Consider the following 20,974-nt stretch of genomic DNA (forward strand, 5'->3'; position numbering starts at 1 on the left):
AGCAAAGGCTCTCCAAAAACAATTCTCCACCTCAAAAGACTATGTTGATGCCTCCGAATATGGGAACAGAAATCATTATGCAATATCAGTCATTAACTCTCATGGCCAGGTCGCTGCGGCCGACTCCTTTCCTGGCTCTTTCTCGGAGGAGGCGGCCATAGCCCTGGCCCTCACAATCTCAAATTCATCAGTTATCATTAGTGACTCCAAAACAGCCATACATAACTTTGGAGCAGGCAGGGTCTCTAAGCCAGCCCTTTCCCTCTTCTTGGCCCGTCCTTTCCATCAAACTGTGGCATTAATCTGGACTCCCACGCATGCGGGCCTTGCCGGAAACGAGACGGCTCATGCCAGTGCCCGAGGATTTACAGTCCGCGCTCAGGCATCACATGTGTCGAACCTCGCCACGGAGGAGGCGCCGTTTATAGCACGGGATCGGCTTATTACCTACCACGACATCTGCACACACTACCGATTAGACCGTTTAACCTTTTCGTCACTCATGGGCAAATAGCCGCGCAGGTGGGAAGTTCTGTGGCGACAGCGGCAGACTCGCACCTTTCCCTCCCCTTACCTCCTCCACCGCATTCATCCCTCCATTTACCTTTCTCCCTCTTGTAAATTCTGCGCCTCTCCCAAAGCAGACTTAAACCACATCATCCTCTTTCCTCAAGCAATTAATATCTAGTGAGGAGCAGTGGGAGGCTGCCTTGCGCAGCTCGAGGCCCGACCTGCAGGAGGCCATCCTGGAGTGGGCTGAGAGGATAGAGGAGGCCTACCTCAAGTAGTTCCTCCCCCCACCCTCTATTCCGTTGCCCCCTTCCCTTTAATGAGGGATAAATAAAGTTTTTCATCATCATCCTCCACTTGTGTACCTGTAACAGCATGCTGACATTACTGTTTTCTGTTTTGTGTTATGAACAGCACTGAGCACAGCAGTGATGCTTGCACATTTCTAAATTTAGTTATGCAATAGCCACGCCATTATTTGGGAGTTTGGTGGTTTGTTAGAGACAATGCAGAAGCCCCTTCTGCTTCAGCTCTGTGTGTGCCCCGCAGGGGCGTCTGCGCCAGCAGGCGTTTGGTGCATTGCGACACCACTTACCCGAGCACACGAGAATTGGACCCTCCTGTGTGTAGCCGTGTGCGGCTGAGCCGTGTGTGGCTTAGCCGTGTTTGGGGAAAGGAGGACCCTGGGGGTTGAGCCAATGTCGGCTGTTCGGACCTTTACGGCCCCCCGGCGGAGGCAACACACCTCTTTGGCCTCTGCTTCACATAGACGGCACCTCCAGACTGACCCACCTGGAGGAAACCGACAGTTGCCTTTTTCTGTCTCTCTCTTCTAAAATCGTCTCTCTCTCTCACTTTTTGGCCTTTCCTGTCTTCTTCTCTCTTCCATTTACTTTCTTTCTCCTTGGCGCCAAGGGTTAACCCTGTGTGGTTATCCAACCTTGGGGACACCATATTTGGTTATAGTGATGGCGTACGACTGGCGTTGTGCAGACTTGTATGTAAGCTCTGCCGCGTCCCCTCGTTGAGCTCCGTGGTGAGTGGTCGACACTATTGCTGAATTGTTTATGTGTATTCATGGAAACTTCATTTTCCCCACTTCCTGATCGCCAAAGGGCACACCAAAGTGTTTCAATTTTTGGGCAACCGAACTCACAACTTCCTCCGCTTTTATGTCGTCCACTCTGATCAGGCAGACTCCTGATCAGGCAGATCAGGAAGACTGTGAGAATGATCTCACCCTTTCTTGTCTCAAAATCTCTGACTGAAGCCTTTGGACCAGGTTACAAAGCATCGAAAATGGCAAACCGTGATCTGCTACTGGAGCTCCGCGATAAGAAACAGCATGAAAAGCTAGCTAATCTAGTGTCCATTGGGATTGTTCCAGTGACAGTTACTCCACACCGTACCATGAATACCACCCCACATTGTCGTCTCCGATGCTGATTTGTAAGAACTATTTGAAGCTGAACTCCTGGAGGGCTTAAGTGATCAGAATGTTATCAGTATCAAACGAATTAAGATTAGGCGGGATGGAAGAGAAATTCAGACCAAATGCCTAATACTTACTTTCGGTTCAATTGTTTTGCCCAAGACCATCGAGGCTGGATACCTCAAGATTCGTGTTAGGCCGTATGTGCCAAATCCTCTCGGATGCTTCAAGTGTCAAAGGTTCGGCCACAGTTCCCAGAACTGTCGGGACCGGCTGACTTGTGCCAAGTGTAGTGACAATGAACACTCCTCTGAAACCTGCTAGAACACTCCATACTGTGTCAACTGTGACGGCAAGCATGCCACATACTCGCGGTCCTGCCCATCTTGGAAAAAAAGGAATCGTCACGATCAAAGTAAAGGAAAATATAACGTTTAAGGAGGCTCGCAGGCAGGTGTCATACCTGCCAGCAAACAGCTTTGCCGAAGTGGTTAGTCTGGGGCAGTGCCACAACGGCTCCCAGCGGCTGTCCGGCCCATACGCAGTGAGCCGGCAGTGACACCATCTGCCCCCTTGGTGGCTGCAGCTAGTGCTGCTTCGCCACCCCAGCAGAAGGGGCCATCGACCTCCGTGCTGGTAGTCTCAAAGGTCTCTTCCAAAGTGTCGGGGCCTACAGATCAAGCATAGCACTCAAAAGAGCGTGTGTCCAACAACTCGCAAGAGGCGATGGACACAACCACCAGCCAGGCAGCGCCACCAGCGCCTAAGAAGCGGCGAGATTCTGGCAATCGCTCCAAAAAAGACAAAGCTCATGTCACGGTGCCTGGTAAAGGCCCGTGAGCTAATCTTCGTCTCTTAAACACACACAGCACAAAACACGTTTATTGTAATGGAGACACAAATACTACAATGCAATGTTAGAGGACTCATTGATAACCTTGACAATATTGCAGAACTCCTACACAAACATAATCCAAGATTGCTGTGTGTTCAAGAGACACATCTGAAACCTAGAACACAAATTTTTTTCAAAATTACACCATCTACCGAAAAGACCGTGACGAGGCTAAAGCCTCCAGCTTGCCAGCACATCGACCTTCAGAAGCCCCTTGATGCAATGTCAGTTCGGGCCATTCTTTTTAATAACTTAGTCACTGTATGTACCACTTATATACCCTCGAACCATCATCTCGAAAAAATAGTCTTCTATAACCTCATTGATCAGCTTGCTGAGCCATACATACTCGCGGGAGACTTTAACGCTTATAACATGATGTGGGGAGACTCACGATGCGACGCGAGAGGATGACTCATTGAAGACTTCGTTTTAAACTCTGGTGTGTGCCTCTTTAATAAAAAGGAACCAACATATTATAATCCTCACCATAATTCATACTTGTCAATAGACCTATCGATCAGCTCCTCTTCAATCTTCCCTGATTTGGAACGGTGTATAATTAAAAATCCATTTGGAAGTGATCACTTCTCAGTAACGATCCCCTCCACATGTCCCACGCTGGAAACTTGCCTCAGCTGACTGGGAAGCTTTTAAGGAATCCACCTACTTGTCACGAGATTTTATAAATAATTTTACTATAGATCATGATGCATCATTCTTTACCGCTTTTATCATTGACGCCGCTGAAAAGTTTATTCCTCAAACAAGTGGCACTTCATTCAAAGAACAGGTCCCCTGGTGGAATGACAATTGTAGAGAGGCAGAGAGGAGACAAAATAAAGCCTGGGGCAAACCACGTAAATGTCTCACAGCCGAAAATCTAATAGAATTTAAACAGGTTAAATCCCAGGGAAGAAGATGCAACAACAGGCAAATAGGGAAAGCTGGCAGAGGTGTCTCTCAGGCATAAATTATTCGTATATTCAAGAAGCTAAAGTATGGGATGGGCTGAGAAGGCTAAAAAGACAAGAAATACACCTGTTGCCCCTAGTGACCGATGAAGCGAATAGCTTGGAAGACCAAGCTGACGCTCATGGCGAACACTTTCAGTGCATTTCCAGTTCTAACCATTATTCCGAGGCATTCCTAAAGCACAAACAAGTAGCAGAATGCAAGGCCATCGACCGCAAAAGCAGATAGAACAAACCCTATAACTTGCCTTTTAACATTTCCTAGTTGAGAGCCTCCTTGACTGCATGTCAGAGGTTAAACAGGTTAAATCCCAGGGAAGAAGATGCAACAACAGGCAAATAGGGAAAGCTGGCAGAGGTGTCTCTCAGGCATAAATTATTCGTATATTCAAGAAGCTAAAGTATGGGATGGGCTGAGAAGGCTAAAAAGACAAGAAATACACCCGTTGCCCCTAGTAACCGATAAAGCGAACAGCTTGGAAGACCAAGCTGACGCTCATGGCGAACACTTTCAGTGCATTTCCAGTTCTAACCATTATTCCGAGGCATTCCTAAAGCACAAACAAGTACCAGAATGCAAGGCCATCGACTGCAAAAGCAGATAGAACAAACCCTATACCTTCCCTTTTAACATTTCCTAGTTGAGAGCCTCCTTGACTGCATGTCAGAGCTCTGCACCTTGACCTGACAGGCTCATGTGCGATATGATTAAACACGTCCTCAGTGATAGTCAAATAATGCCACTTGCACTTTTCAGTGCTATGTGGGCTGCAGGGTACCTCCTTGCTGCATGGAAACAAGCCATTGTTGTTCCGATTCTGAAACAAGGCAAAGACCCCACATTGGTAACAAGTGGGGTCTTGTTACCCAATCACACTCACAAGTTGTATTTGTAAAGTTTTTGAAAAAATGATAAACCGTCACCTTTTACACTTCCTTGAGTCCAACGGGATTCTTGATCCATATCAGTGTGGTTTAAGAGAAGGACAATCCACAACTGACCATCTCGTGCACATTTGCGGTGCCTTCGTACATAAACAATCCTTTTTATCCGTGTTTTTGATATGGAAAAGGTGTATGATACAACTTGGCGCTGGGCATCTGCAACAATATGGTAAACTTCATAGAAAGCTACCTACAACCATACATTCTGTGTAAAAATAGGTAATGCACTGTCGTGTTCATTCATACAGGAAACTGGGGTACCCCAGGAAGGCGGACACAGTTGCATGCTCTTTGTCGTTAAGATGAACACAGTTCGTACATCATTACCACCAGCTGTTTTCTATTCAGTCTACATAGACGACATACAGGTAGGTTTCAAATCCTGCAACCTAACAGTCTGTGAGAGACAAGTACAACAGCGCCTAAACAAAGTTTCTAAGTGGGCAGATGAAAACGGGTTCAAAGTGAACCCCAATAAAATTTCTTGTGTTCTATTCACCAGGAAGAAAGGGCTTGCTGTAGATCCCACTGTCTAAATGTATGGGCAACATATACCTGTGAACAAAAAGCACAAATTTGTAGGTGTTATACTTGACTCCAGGCTTACTTTCATTTCACACATATCTTAAAGCAAAATGTCTAAAAACAATGAACTTACTTAAAATCCTATCCCATACAACATGGAGTAGCGACAGGAAGTGTTTATTGAATCTTTACAGGAGCCTAATTCAATCATTCAATCACGATTGGACTATGGTGCAGTGCTATATCACTCTGCCGCCCGAGCGCGCTAAAGATGCTAGATCTCGTCCATTATCTGGCTATCCATCTGGCCACTGGCACATTTAGAACAAGCCCCGTCGAAAGTCTATAGGTAGAGTCAGATGAGTGGTCACTTCATTTTCAGAGAACATACATCAGCTTCACCTATTTTCTCAAAGTGCACCCTAATCAGGAACATCTGTGTTCCACAACTGTTAACGACTTGACATTGCAACACTTTTTTGTAATAGACCCTCTATGAGACTACATTTCTCACTGCGTGTGAGAGAACTTAGTGAAGAAATGGATATCCCAATTCTTGAACGTCGCTTAATGCCTCCAGCTAAGCTATTACCGCCCTGGTAGTGGCAGGTGATAGAATGTGATGTATCCTTTGTAGAGGTCACAAAGCACGCTCCTGAGCTCGAAATCGCTATGCATTTCCATGAACTTCAATCGAAGTACTCCTGCTCTGAATTCTACACAGACGCATCAGTCACATGCTGATGTATCTTACGCTGCTGTTGGTCCCTCTTTTTCTAAATCTGATGTATTGAACCCCCTAACAAGTATCTTTACTGCAGAAGCCCATGCAGTACTGTCTGCAGTAAAACATATAAAGAAATTAAAACTTGACAGAGCAATAATATTCACAGACTTGTTAACTCTTGTAAAAACGTTAATGTCTTTACAGAAGCATAGAAGCCCTGTTTTTATTGAACTTTACTCAATCTTGTGCAACATATATCTTGTAGACATGTAGTGATATGCTGGGTTCCTAGCCATAGAGAAATTGAAAGCAATGTGCTTGCCGACAAAATCGCCAAATCAATTGCATCGCAAGGCATTCGTTCTGCTGCTGTCCCTGTCACAGACATGAAGCCTTTCCTACGAAACAAATTGTGAAGCCACTGGCAACACTTGTGGGATGCTGAAACGAGCAATAAGCTTCATGTGATTAAGACAAAGTTAGGTTTCTAGTCCCCAACTACGAAAACACGAAGAACAGATGTCCTATTCACTAGACTCAGAATAGTACACACATTTGGCACTCATAACTTTCTCCTGACTGATAGCGAGTCTCCAACCTGTGGTGGATGTGATGACAGGCTGACCGTCCTCCATGTCTTCCTGGAGTGTCGGGAAGCCGAAAGAGACGGGAAGAAACATTTTCCTCTTGCACACCGCTATTGTGTCCCTCTTCATCCGGCTATGTTTCTTGGTGAAGAACCACTTTTTAAGACCAAAGCAGTCCTAGCTTTCTTGAATGATGTCCTACGTGTTACAAGCCCATTAAATTCGTAGTGCATCCTCTTTCCAAAGGATGCCACTATGATAGTTGTTTTGTGTAGCACATGCCTCTAGGCCCTTGTGTTCCAAGGGCTCTGGTGAGGCAGTAGTGCTCTAGCCAATTTTAGCATCTGGTATATTTTGTATATTGCGTCAATCTTTCGCACTGCATTTTGATGCTCATAGTACACATCATTAGTCATTGCCATAACCTTACCACACATAGATTTTATGCAATTTACCGCAGGTATTTTAGGCCCCTTTACAGCCACATCGTATCAACTTCACAAAACTCATCAGTCCACTGTGAACTCATTAACACTAGCATGGCGCTCTTTGGCCATACCCGGCCCTTGCGCCACTAAACATCACACATTCACTCAGCTCTGTGTATGCTAGGTTCATTGTTTAATGCCTCAGGAAAGGTTGCCCCTCTTTCTTTATTTGTAATTCCTTCTTGGCAACTCATTTTCAGCCTCATTTTTTAATGCTACTGCTTGAGATTTCAATGCATTGCAGTTGTGCATTACGTTGGCGTGTACAACTGGTACAGCACTTGAGGGGGTTGTAGTTGAGGGAGAAATTGAAACTATTTCTGTGCAATGTTTTTACATATTGTTCTCTCTCTCTCTCTCTCTCTCTCTCTTATATGGCAGCACCTGACAGAAGCATTAGTCAAATTGCACCAGCTTGGTGCTGTTGATAAAAAGGAAGAAGTTAAGGTAAGTCATTGCCGCTCTTCAGGTAGAAGCTGAGAAATCAATTCATGGTGCATTCTGGAAGAAATATGTTATTGTGATTTTTATTTATGCCTAGGGTGAAGCCAGCGTAATAATTGTTTTACAAGAAGAATTGCAAAGCCAGCTCCTCAAAAAGATTATCACTACCTTCAAGTAGCAGCTTACCAGTGAAAGTTCGTAATGATTGTGTGAAAGCACACCTCTCTGTCAGCTATTGGTTCAGGCTCACCATTTGAAACCTTGTTTTAGAGTGATCGCTCTCTCAGGTTCCTGCACAGCACATCTTTCCAAGTAGGCAAATGGAGGAAGATTAAAAACACAGAGTGAAACTTTTGAATTTTGTAAGAATGTGCAATTTGTACAGTCTCACGATTCCAAAATCTAGATTTACCTCTCTGTTGATGCAAACCCTTTGCATTAGATTCTGTGACATGCATAACTGCCTTTATTGGGAGACATTCTGGCATAACTAAAAACTGTTCATGACCTGTACCATGTGTTAGGGCCTCTGTAATGGCCTACCTTCCCAGCAGAGGTACCGTATGCTTATCTTGGGCCATGCTCTCTGACTATCATAAATATCAGAACACTGTGACGAAGGCTTCCATATCACTGTGCCACTACTTCACTATCACTACTTTCACCATGGTTGCACATCAAGTGCCCATACTGCCCAAAGATGCAAAGCGTAAAACAGTGGTACATAGTTTAACATGTGAGGCACATGCTTCACTATTGCAGCGAGTTTGTGTGCACTGCACCAAACATCTCAAGATGTTTTTTTTTTTCTTTTTCTATGAGAGCTGATATACATTGACTTGTGTGTCTATTCAAGAAGTTCTGCAAATAGAGACATGATTGTGACCAACTTCTATTAATTATTTACTCTTAAGAGTGCTTTGTTCTTGATCAAATTTCACAGCAAAATTCCATTTTCCCAATCTGCACCTCTGAATAATATGCTTCGTTCTCACCATGGTGGCGTAGTACTGCTAAGTCCAAAGGCATGTGATCAAATCCCAGCCGTGGCGGCCATATTTCGATGGGGGTGAAATGCAAATGCACTTATGTACCATCTATTGGGTGCATGTTAAAGAAGCCGAGGTGGTCAAAATGAATCCGGAGTCCCCCACTACTGTGTGCCTCATAATCATGATTTTGACACGTAAGACCTCAGAATTTAATTTTAATAATATGCTTTGTGTTGTTTACTTGATTTGTCCACACATTTAGTCTCTGTAGTAACTGAATTTTTGAATTACAAGGTGCATTTTTTTTGTCTGCGTCCTAAGCTATAGCAGGAACTGTTGTTTTGCATTATTTGCGTCTAGATATGAATGCGTCTATCTTCACTCAAGTGGAGGGCAAACTGATCCCCTCTTAATGCGAATAACTTTTTTGGCTCTTTCTCCTGTTTTTTTTTGTCAGCGGTCGGTGGTTGGTGGTTCTCAGAGGTTGGAACAAAGGCACCTATTCAAAGAGCATGTGCGCTTGCGTTGCGGGGCTCATTTGTTGCCGAACACCAGCTGTTATAGCTCTTTGAAATGCATGTGATGTCCACCTATTCTACCGCTACAGATGTACTCGATAACGGCTTTGTTCTATACAGAATTAGGCAATAAAAAAAAAAAACACTACCTCAATATCCTTCCTGCAACAAATACAGTAAAACCTCATTGATACGATCCCATGACATACCATTTCCCGGAACTAACATTCGTGAGTGATAACACAAGAAATTACCCAATACAGTTACACCTCTTTTTTACCACTTCATACGTTCCCAAAAAGAACACAATCATTTGGCACCTACATTCAGTACATCATCAAACTACGATCGTCTCATACGTTTTCCAGCCGCTAGATCCCATGTAAAAAAGAAAAAAGGCATGAGGCGCGTGCGATTGGAAGCAGTAGCCACCTGCCACATCAGCTTCCCCACAATACTTGCCCGCCCATCTCACATAAAAAATGCTGGTATGCACTCAGTTTCCTGCTCTGATATCAGCAAATCTCCTCCTGTCCATGCCGTCACACTTCGTTCATGGCTATCACCGCTATTCTTATTGCAAAAGCATCTTCATTTATCTGCTTACAGCGCATGGGGCATAGTGCCTCTGGAAGCCGCCTACTGCATGCCTTTAACAGGTGGTAATCCCCCCCCCCCCCCAAAAAAAAAGGCTTAAAAAAAAGCGGGAAAGGCTTGCCACCCTTTATACGAAATGTCTCGTGACTTCAAGGGGTTTGAGAGAAGTGGAAGAATGCTAACATTATACGAATTCACAAAAAAGGGAGACGTTAAAGGAATTGAAAAAATTATAGGCCCATTAGCCTACTTCCAGTACTGTATAAAATTGTAAATTGTAATGTAAAAGGACAGGGGTAATTGGAGATCACAGGGAAAGGCCTTCATTCTGCAGTGGGCATAAAAAACAGTCTGATGATGATAATGATTATGATGATGATGATAATAAAAATTAAAATATTCACCAAAATAATTTCCAATAGAAGAAGGGCAACACTTGACTTCAGTCAACCAAGAGAACAGGTTGGCTTCAGGAAGGGATGCTGTACAATAGATCACATCCATGTAATCAATCAGGTAATCGAGAAATGTGGAGTCTACAATCAACCTCTCTGTATGGCTTTCAGGAAAATGCATTTGATTCAGTAGAGATACTAGCAGTCATAGAGGCATTAAGAAATCAAGGAGCACAGGAGGCTTACGTAAAAATCTTGGAAAATATCTAAAGATTCCACAGCTACCTTGATTCTCCACAAAAAATGTAGAAAGATACCTATAATGAAAGGGGTCAGGCAAGAAGACACAATCTCTCAAATGCTATTCACTGCATGCTAGGAAGAAATATTCAAGCTATTAAACTGCAAAGGCTTAGGAGTGAGGATCAATGGCAAATATCTCAGCAGTCTTGCAGATGTTTGCAGATGACATTGTCCTGTTCAGCAACACTGGGGACAAATTGCAACAAATGATTAAGGACCGTAATAGAGAAAGTGTAAGAGTGGGGTTGAAGATTAATATGCAGAAGACAGAGATAATGCTCAGTAGCCTGGCAAGGGAACAAGAGTTCAGAATTGCCAGTCAGCTTCTAGAGTTTGTGAAGCAGTACGTTTACCTAGATCAGTTATTTTACCTAGGCCATAGAGCTTCATACTCTGTGGCTAGGCCGAATACCCAGGCCGAATTCTAGAAGCACAGCTGTAAGCTTGCCAAAGCCCCAAGAATGGCAGTGCGCATCGTGGGCTGCTCGGGCCCCGCCAGCTTGGCACACATTGCCATCTCATGCTGCAATGATTCATGTAATGCTTCACATTATATAGGTGTAAACTACAGTTGAGTTTGTCAAAATTTCAGTGACTGCGAATCATACGTTTTGCCAGTTAGGAAGTTTTTTCTCATTTTTTTTTAACGTATGAACGAGCTTCTACTATATGTCATCCAGTGCACCATTCCTTAAAGGGGCCCTGAAACACCTTTTGAACATAGTAAAAACTCTTGCACTACATTCTGGCTGTTTCCCAACAGCCATGAAGAAAGCAAGAGTGTTACAGGTGGTAACCGAAATGAGTTGAAAAACTATAAACCTGTTTCCATTCTATCTGCATATTCTAAAGGTTCAGAGAAAGCGATTTCAACTAGCATTAACAGTTTTCATTCAAAGGATAACATCCTTGCTGACTGTCAACATAGATTCTGCCCTGGCAGATCTACCGAAATGGCACTGTTACGCATGTCAAACGGAACTATAATAGTTAATAATATTGATGCTGAAAAGCTAACATTGGGTATTTTCATTGTCTATAGCAAGGCTTTTGATCATTTACATCATAACATACTACTAAGTAAATTGAAGAGATACAGTATCCATGATGTGGCAGACTCATTGTTTCGATCCTATCTGTCTGTTTGAAAGTAGTGTCACTAGTGAAAACTTCTGCTGTTCGTATAAAGAAATTACGTCAGGAGTGCTGCAGGGCAGTGTTTTAGGTCCGCTTTTATTGAATATATATGTGAACAATATTGCTGAAACGGAAGGTGATGTACTGTATGCTGATAATACTAGCCCTTTCATCTCTAGCCATGATATTAATGATCTTTTAAAGCCTCACATTGTTCTTTGTAATTTATCGGTTTGGCCTTGTAACAATGCTCTCAAGGTCAATAGCACCAAATCAAAAGTAAGGCAAGAGGCAAACAGTTTCACTTAAATCAAGAGTTGTTCTTAGATGATCCGCCCATTGAATTTCTAAGCAAACACAAAGTATTGGGTGTTACAATTTTAGAAGAAAGGAACTGGACGTATGACATTGAGCTGGTTGCGAAATCATTGTCATCGGCTGCTGGTGCTTTATCATGTTGGCATCACTTTCTTCAAGAAAAAGTAAAGTTGCAGATATATTATGCCTTATTTGAATCGCATTTGAATTATTATGCCCTTGTGTGGGGCTACGACCACACAAAGATATCTTCACTCACTTCTTCAACTTCATAAACGTGCATGTATCGAACATTCCCTATTTTCATTCCACTGCCCAACTTTTCACTAAATGCAATAAGAGCAACCAAGCTTTACGAATTCCAGCTATTGTATTCCTTCTCCTTCGCTTCTGAGAATTTCACAGCCTTTTTACCATGCGATGCGAAAAAAATGATGTGCATACCTGTGGCCTAGACAGGTGGTTAGTGCCATACAGGTGCACAAATTACCACAAGCAGTCGTTAAAATTCACCTTACCTTCACTTTTAAATGGCTACAAAAAAGAAAATGTCATTATAAATACCTTGACCTGAAAGAAATTAGAGCATATTTTTGTAAACAAAAATATGTATATATTAAAAAGGCAAAAACCTCATTTTTATTCCACATTAACTGCTGCATATCATATCCACTGAACTCAGTGCTTTTTCTGATCACATTGAACATGATAAGGTGTGACTTAGGCATGTTGACAGCAATGTCAATTTTTGACTGTATGTGGAGTGGTCATAGAATGAAACATGTCAATTTAGGGCTAACTAATGCACATACTTTTGTTTCCACCGGCTGCAGTTCGTGTCAGCTTGACGTAATTTTGGCACGTACGTTGTATCAGAGTCCATGTCACCTTTGGTGACCAGATTTCTAGCGACATGAGATGGGTACTCTGGAGTGCTTTGCATATATGCAGAGTTCTACTAAATGTTCCCTGTCACATTTCATTCCGTGAGCACTGTACATTGTAGTATGTGCTCTTATATGCATCTTAGGTGTGTTGATGACATAGTGACATTTATGTTTCTTCTAAAACTACGTTGTAATTATTAAAACAGGGTGTTTTTTTTTTATCTTCTGTATTGTCTATTGTTTGTTCTTCTATTTTTTTATTTATATATGTTGAAAGATAAGTGTATGTTTTATGTTGATAGAAGATTTATTGCTGCAGTGTGAGTGCCTTCAGGCACATTCATGCTGTATGTCTGAGCTTTTTGCCTGATGGACCCGCAACAAGCTTGCTGGAAAATAAAAACATTCTCTATTCCAATAAAGCTTACTTCTCTCTCTCTCTCTCTGTATTCTGCTGCCCATCTGTCATAGAAGCTTTCATGAACCTATGAGCTAAATATTACTGCACTCCATGCAAAGGGAATTTACGATCTCCTGTCAAACACGGCTAAATTCGCTTGCTCTCGCTTCTGCAATTTTGTCATAGAGTGTCATCGAAAGCAGTTAGAGCCGCCAATGTTATTGGCTGATTTTGTGATCACGAGACCATTCTCAATAATACATAATTGCTAATTTTAATTAAATATATGAAAAATATATATGTAGGCAATCTTTGCACTGCGCATAGCTGCGTCTGTTGCGTGGGGCCTCCAAGAGGCAGCAGTGTGCTGTGTAGCGTACTCTACAGCGGCCACCATAGGGTGCCATAGCGAGTCCTTGTTTCGCCACCATGACACTTAAGTTTTTGGGCATTGCCTTCTTGGCCTCACTGTGTAGCTTCCAGCTTGCTAGTGTAGACGAAAAGTGAAAGCTGGGGTGTCTGTGTGATTACTGCACTTATAGTTGAAGGGTTCCAAAAATTTTCGCATCATGTGATTCTTCAGAAAACGTCCATTAATAGTGAAGTCACTCTTCGATTAGTTATAAAAGTGTTTCAGGGCTTCTTTAATAAAGTGAATAGTTTCTCTCTCTCCCTCTATCTTTTAAGCTAATTAGGTAGAGTAATATTTCTCAAAGTGTGTCATTAAATGATGTGGATAAAGAAATGCAACCTTGTTTTTAAGCTAGCAAAAACAAAGTAGCATAAACAAGTTGTTACAATAAGAACGCAAGACTTTGTAAGTGACTGTCTCTGGTATTGAAAAGAAACTGGTTCGTTTTTTTGTTTCACTTTTCATCGTACAAATAAATAATTTTGTTTCAGCTCACAGCCCTGGGTAAGAAAATGGCTGCCTTCCCCCTGGAGCCTCGGTTTGCTAAAATTATCCTGTGCTCAAAAGAGCTTGGATGCACGTAAGTGATTCCATCATCTGTAGGCATGCTGTGGTAGATTCAGCTGTGCCTCTAGGTGTAACACTAATCAGTTCTAAAGTTCATTTTGAGTCACTGGAAAAAAGTAACATTTCATTTTGACAGCAACGATAGCATTCAAGTTGAACTAGTACCTCATTAACAGGGGCTAACAAGAGCTGAGCCAACAAAGTGATCACACTGGGCATGTAACACTGGCTGAACACCTGGAGTTGAGTAAAACGGTGCACCTGTACTACTGTTGCTAGTGCTCTGTTATTTATTGACCACTGCAGTTTTTCCCACTTTGTTGTATCTTTATGGAAGCCAACCCATTACTGCATTGTCTTAGGAAGCATGTAGCTCACAATATACATAGTAGTGGGATTGTACCAGTAGCCAAAGGAAGTAAACAACGCTGTGGCAAATGACTTCAAGGGGGACATGTGCAGAATCTGCGCTGGCCTTTATGTCGTCAGACGCTTCAATTTGCTTGTTATTCGTGTTCCTGAGAGCCTTCACATTGCTTGGGCACTGCAGTGGCATGAACTTCCTCTTTGTTGATTGCATTTGTTAGCTGCTAGCACTACTGATTTCTATAAAGAGAACATCAGACTGATAAGTTTGTAGCAGACGGTGCACCTCACGAAATCTTTTGGGCTTTAAATTTTGTGATGTTTGGTTTTGTGCTTATTTTCTGTCAGAAAGTGCAGTAATCACAATGTATCCTTTAATCTGCAGAGGTTTTCATGCAACGGTTTTTGGCAGATGATATTAGGCGTTAAGGCGTTAAAAACCTCATACCATCTGCCAAAAACCTCTGCATCTTTTAGACATTTTGCCATTACTGGTAGTGGCATAATGTCTGCTTTTGTGTATTCAACACTGTATGTTATGCAAAGAAAGAAAATTTATGCAATGTGCTCATTGCACTCTACAAGGTCTTCCTAAGCCCATTACTGTTTCTACAGTAATGAAGGTACCATAGTGTGCACTGATTAATAGTGGGTGAACGAGGGAAGCCTCAGCCGAGAACATTTACTTCAACAAGGGGACTCTTCCTTGTTGCTGTCATAAAGACAAGACTCCTTGTCGAAAAGTTGACTGTGGACTGAGACTTCCCTTGCTCATGCTGTATTAATCAATTCAAGTTTCTGTATTCCTGTGAATCTTTTGTCTTGTTTGGATGCATTGTGCACATTACAGAACTTTGAATTAGCTGTGTCACTGCTAATTGTTTATCTTTTAACTCTTTAGGGATGAGATTCTGACAATAATATCTATCTTGTCTGGTGATTCTGTGCTGTACTTCAATGAAAAGCAGGTGAGTTTGTTTACATAAATGGACTTGGAGTTGGGCTAATTGGTCTTGAACAACAGGCATGTTGAGCACAAATTGCAAATACACAGATGTGTGAGCACCTGTGTTGTCATATTTCTCTCTCTACTCTCTGCATATTTGTGCTCAACATGCCTGTTGTTAAAAAGCATGTTTACTGTGGAAATATTTGTTTCAGAATCCTATATTTTAACACCTAAGTCTGATGCACTATTGTGTCTTTAACATATTTGCTGCCTGATGCTTTGATATCTTATGAATATCATAAATAGCATGGATGCTTAGTCAAACTTCATGGTTTATTTTGATATAGAGATTTCAACAGTGCACAACACTGTGTCCCATCTATTTTTTAATTATTTTCAATTACTATGCAGAATTATGTATACCTGGGCTTGCTTATGTGCAATGGAGCAGTGTTTCACTTGAAAGTTGATGCAGTTGATTATTCTGTTGCCTAATCACAGAGGGAACGTGCCGCTGAGGTTTGGAGAAAATTTCAGTCAAACGAAGGAGACCACGTGATGCTACTGAATGTCTACAAGGCTTACAAGAGCGTCAAAGGAAACAAGGTGAGAGGGGATTAAATTAAATGTGATGTTTGCAAGCCCGTAATGACGGGCATCCACTGCTTGAGTAGTAGTTATACAACCGTAGAACCTATCAAAACTTAAGTGCATTATGCCCTTGCCGCCCTTGCATCCCCACTCTTACTGTTGCATGGCACGTGAATCGACTTCAGCCAGGCTGCCTTAGAATGAATGCTGTAATGTTTTTATTGGCCATATTAAGTAAATCTGCATGTAGCCAATGAGGCCTGTGATGTAGTATTGCCAGGGCATTTCTAACATGTCATGTTTTTGTGTTAAATGGTGTTCCAAGCCATGTACTCGACCTTAAAAACACACTACCAAGCATCTTAGCACCCTAAGTAGTTTACTATAATATACTTGTTTCCATCAACCATTTTCATCCAGGAACGGGATAGGTCAGGATGCGTTAATTAGCTTCGTTCCTGCAGTCGCTGCGGCTGCCACATGTGTGTGCAGCGCTTTTGTTTACTTTTTTATGAGCAACATCATCGTACCTAACCTTATTGCTTCACAAAATAAGCATATTTTGCTGTGTACCATGGTGTCACAAAACTGCAATGACACCAGGATTGTCATTGTGAGACCAACTTTGGTATCAAATTTAAATGTCCTATGTTTCCAGACCATGCTTTCTAAGTGTCATCCTTTTATGTGCGGTAAGAATGCGGTAGAGTTTCTACAACTCGTAATTATGTGTCGGTATTCGTGCTGCAGCTACGCAGCCCGCTTTGACCCCTCCAGTGTTATCCAATAACATTGTAATTTTTCTGGCACTGGAAGTTTTCCATCTGATACCTATGGTTGATGATCTGCAAATGAGCAATCTTTGCAATGTTTCTGTGCAGGCTTGGTGCAAGGAAAACTTTGTCAACAAGAAGAACATGCTGAAGGTCATTGAGATTAGGTCCCAGCTGGCTGACCTGTGTGTGAAAGCGGGCATGCCATCGAGATCATGCGGTCAGGATAGCACGGCATTTCGGTACTGTGTTGTTTTCATGAATTTATTTTGTACTGTTCTACATTCAGACTCCTGTCAAAGACAAAGCTGTGCTTTGTTATAAACAAGCTAAGTGAAAGCCTGACTGTGCATACAAATAATAGAGGCAGTGAGACACTACAGTCCAAGTTCAGCTCATGCGATTCATTACAGACTGCAGCAGCTGTGAAAGAAAATTAATTTTGTGATTGCCAAAGCACACTCAGACTTAATGCTGGCCTGCTTTATGAGTGTCACAGTCCATGTTGCGCTCACACCTGTTATGTTTTGAAATAGCGAAAATAAACTCTAGAATTTCATCCAGTTACGAAACCCACAATGGTATCGTCGGCCATGGTGTCCTGCTGCCGAACACAAAGTTGCAAGTTTGATTCCCAGCTGAAGCACTCGCATTTCGATGGGGGCAAAAGGCAAAAACGCTCAGGTGCTTATAATATTTAGATACACATTAGAGAACCTCACGTGGTCTGAATAAATCCAGAGCCCTCCACTATGGTGTACGTCATAGTCGACTTTGCAGTTTCAGGATGTTAAAACCCACAATTGAAATAATAGTGTCATGTTATGACCGAAAAACCTGCCATAGGGCATTGCATGACACCTAGGCAGCAAAGATATGTTAGTGGCTCTCATTGTCCATGAACTATCTGGAATTGTTGCTCTCAACACTAAGCAATGCCAACGAAAGGGAACAAACACAAGCTTGATGTGGCATTAGTGATGTACTAGCTATATGCTAAAATAAGAAATAGCATGTAGTGGTACTGTCTCACAAAATGATTATGAGACTGGCAGTATATGTTTGTCAGTGAAGTAAATGGGTGCCATCTCAGTGAGTTCTTTCATGTCACACAAACCCGCCGTGGTTGCTCAGTGGCTGTGGTGTTAGGCTGCTGAGCATGAGGTCGCGGGATCGAATCCCGGCCACGGCAGCCGCATTTCGATGGGGGTGAAATGCGAAAACACCCATGTACTTAGATTTAGGCGCACATTAAAGAACCCGAGGTGGTTGAAATTTCCGGAGTCCTCCACTACGGCGTGCATCATAATGAGAAAGTGGTTTTGGCACGTAAAACCCCATAATTTAATTTTTAAATTTTTTTCATGTCACGCAATGTTACATGCACTATTTCAACAAGACAGAGGACAAACTAGGCAATGTTGTCATTTTTATTGGCTTTGCGCCTTGGCTAATCTCACGTTGAGCTATCCTTGGCATGAATTAATCCTTTTTTGTAATGCTTGGTGTTCTGTTTTGACTGCAATGCGGGCATAAACAAAATCGTGCATGGTCAAGTGAAAGAAATTCAGAGTGTAGTAGATGAAACTGAAGTTTGCAAGTTTTGACGTCCCCGAGTACATTGCACTAAACTGGGCACTGTCTCTCACAGAAAGTGCCTGGCTTCTGGTCTCTTTACCAATGTTGCTGAACTTCAGAAAAATGGAGATTACCTAACGGTGAGTGGCTTCTTACACATTGCACACAACTGCCTTGCGCCCCAGTGCTTACCATATGCTAGTATGTCAGGTGACAGAGTAGAAATGCCTTTTAGCATACCAGCAGCAAGAAAGCTTTCAACTCTTGCAAAGTTCACACTGTTCCATTGACTGCTTCCAGTATTCAAGTACTGCTTAATCTGGACTGTGCTTTACCACGAGTGAGGCAATAACTTCAATTGCTAAACAGGTTCATAGTAATAATAATAACTATAATAGTGCAGAATGCACAGAGCACAGCAGATCATTGGTCATGAAATTAATAAAAGCTCACGTCCTTGACCATCTACAACCTTCCGTGTTGAAACAAAACTAGTGTTGAATGGTAGCGTGCTGTCCCTCGTTCTGTTTAATGACAGTTGCCTCCATCCTGTGTGGTAGTTACAACTTACCAAATATGTAATGTATCAACATTTTGAGTTCGGCTTCATGAAGCTGAATTTTAGTCCTAGGTAGTCAAATAAAATGCTGATGTTCAAACATTTATGTCTGTCTTTTTGTCAGCTGGATGCACGCAAGAAAGTCCACATTCACCCATCATCTTGCTTGTTCTCATCGTCACCAGCATGTGTGGTGTTCACTGAAATGGTTGAAACAACCAAGTGCTACATGAGGTAAGGAGCTTATTCAACTCAGAATGGTTTAGTATGTGCCTAGGCATGTGCATGGTGCGTGGAGGAAGGGCGTTTTGCATGGGTGGAGCACAAATTCAGTGACAGACAATGACACATGGACTCAGTTGGTAGAGCGGCTGCCCTGCATAGGTGGTGGCGCTGGTTCAATCTTTGGACCAGGACTTATTTTTATTTGACTGAGAAGCTTTCCCTCTTAGGAAACCACATGGATTTCATTTATAGCTTCATGACGCTTTTGAGTGGATAACAATGTTTTCAAATGCAACTTTTTGGGCTTGTTGCAGGAACTTGACTGTGGTGGACCCTGACTGGCTGCCTGATGTTGCTCCACAGTATTTCAAAAAGAAGCGCCTTGGTGCCAAAGCACTGTCCTGACCAGACAGGTAGTTACATTGTTTAAGTTGGCCACTCTCCTTCTCTTTCTTTACAGAAATTGAAATGTGCACATCTGACACAGTAAAATTGGCATCTGCATAGTCATAGTATTTGTTTGTGATTCTAGTCTGATCCAACAAGAGGCCAGTCTTCAACTCAGTGCATCATGCATGTAATAAGCTAGCATCTTAATTGACCTAACAATGGCGTTTAGGATAATCCGTTGAGCGTCAAGTTTTTTTTTTTTTTTTTTTTTTTTTGCAACCCCCTAGGGTCAATGCAACCCCCTAGGGCCGACTTTTTTTTATTGCAGGTTTAAAATCTTCAGACTGGCCCAATTTGAAAAAAAGATTTACTGCAAGTTCTTAGAGTGACCATAAAGTGACAAAAATATGTGTTTCGTCGGTAAACATGCATTCTTTATGCATGAGTACAGATGGGCTTCCATAAGTACCTATAATAAGAATAAAAAGTAGATACTCTCAAATAGATACATTCTGATTCAGCACTTGGGTAGTAGTCTGCATCGGAACAATCGCCGCTCGACTCACTTGCAGCAGAGCAACCGACGTGCACGCCCATAGCGTAATCAACCTGTATATGTACATAACACATTCAAGAAATCTCTGTGGCTGTGTACCTGTCAGAAAAACCAAGCGAGTCAGAAACTTGCAATAATCCTTCGTACTATCGCCAACAAGGGGCAATCAGTTTTCGCAAGACAAGTCTTGAGAAAAGAAACGCAGGCATCGTTTGTATATACCAGCGCCCACTGTAAATGGATGTAACTGCACCCCTGTGAGCACCGACAAGCAAGCATCTAGCAGGGACCCTTTGAAAGATTAGAAACTAGATCAACATCAGTTTTTAGGAGTGCAACGAATGGAAACAACCCACGAGACAAAACCAAAACTAACCAGTGCGTGCTCTTGCACGTGCAGTTGCACGAGCAGTTGCTGAAACGCCAGCATAAAAAAGCTGTGGAATGAAAACCAAGAGACTACGGAGCGAAAAAAAAAATTTCATTGTATCCACACAGGGTGGTAGCACATTCTGGGCAACAAATAGTTTAAAAATTGGCACGTTTTTGAAGCATACAGCTGGCACTGTAAATATACGGCATCGATCATTTGGGATTTGTTCACGGTGCCGTATGTTTACGGCATTGACCCTTAAAGGGTTAATATGTTTAATGCTTATCTTAAGCGCATCTTCAGGTACTGTTACACCCAGCATGAGCTATAATGCGCAAGTGATTGGCAAAACACTCCCGGGTCAGATAGTGGCACCGGCCGCTGCCATGTTCCCGATGTTCTGCTTTGAGTTTTTATTAACATTACCCCTTCATGCCTGCTTTCACCCATTCTTTTAATTTTATGCACATAACGGTGCGCAACTTTTGTGCAAGCTGGGTATCATTCATACATTTGGACATTAGAACTGCAGGTGCTTAAGAATTTTACGCTTTATTTTTT

The 20,974-nt window shown here is 42.3% G+C and overlaps 1 protein-coding gene across 1 annotated transcript in view; it reads left to right on the forward strand.

Moving 5' to 3' along the window:
* The window catches only part of LOC142570375 (ATP-dependent RNA helicase DHX33-like), a 71,330-nt gene extending 51,831 nt beyond the window's left edge, over positions 1–19,499 (forward strand). Inside the window, exons 11-17 of the mRNA XM_075678764.1 lie at positions 13,978–14,066; positions 15,321–15,387; positions 15,870–15,974; positions 16,841–16,917; positions 18,384–18,450; positions 18,994–19,103; positions 19,409–19,499. Coding sequence (XP_075534879.1) covers positions 13,978–14,066; positions 15,321–15,387; positions 15,870–15,974; positions 16,841–16,917; positions 18,384–18,450; positions 18,994–19,103; positions 19,409–19,499 — 606 coding nt within the window. The remainder of the gene's footprint in view (positions 1–13,977; positions 14,067–15,320; positions 15,388–15,869; positions 15,975–16,840; positions 16,918–18,383; positions 18,451–18,993; positions 19,104–19,408) is intronic.
* The last annotated feature ends 1,475 nt before the right edge of the window (positions 19,500–20,974 follow it).

The sequence above is a fragment of the Dermacentor variabilis genome, chromosome 2 (genome assembly GCF_050947875.1).
Source record: "Dermacentor variabilis isolate Ectoservices chromosome 2, ASM5094787v1, whole genome shotgun sequence".
NCBI classification, from domain to species: domain Eukaryota; kingdom Metazoa; phylum Arthropoda; class Arachnida; order Ixodida; family Ixodidae; genus Dermacentor; species Dermacentor variabilis.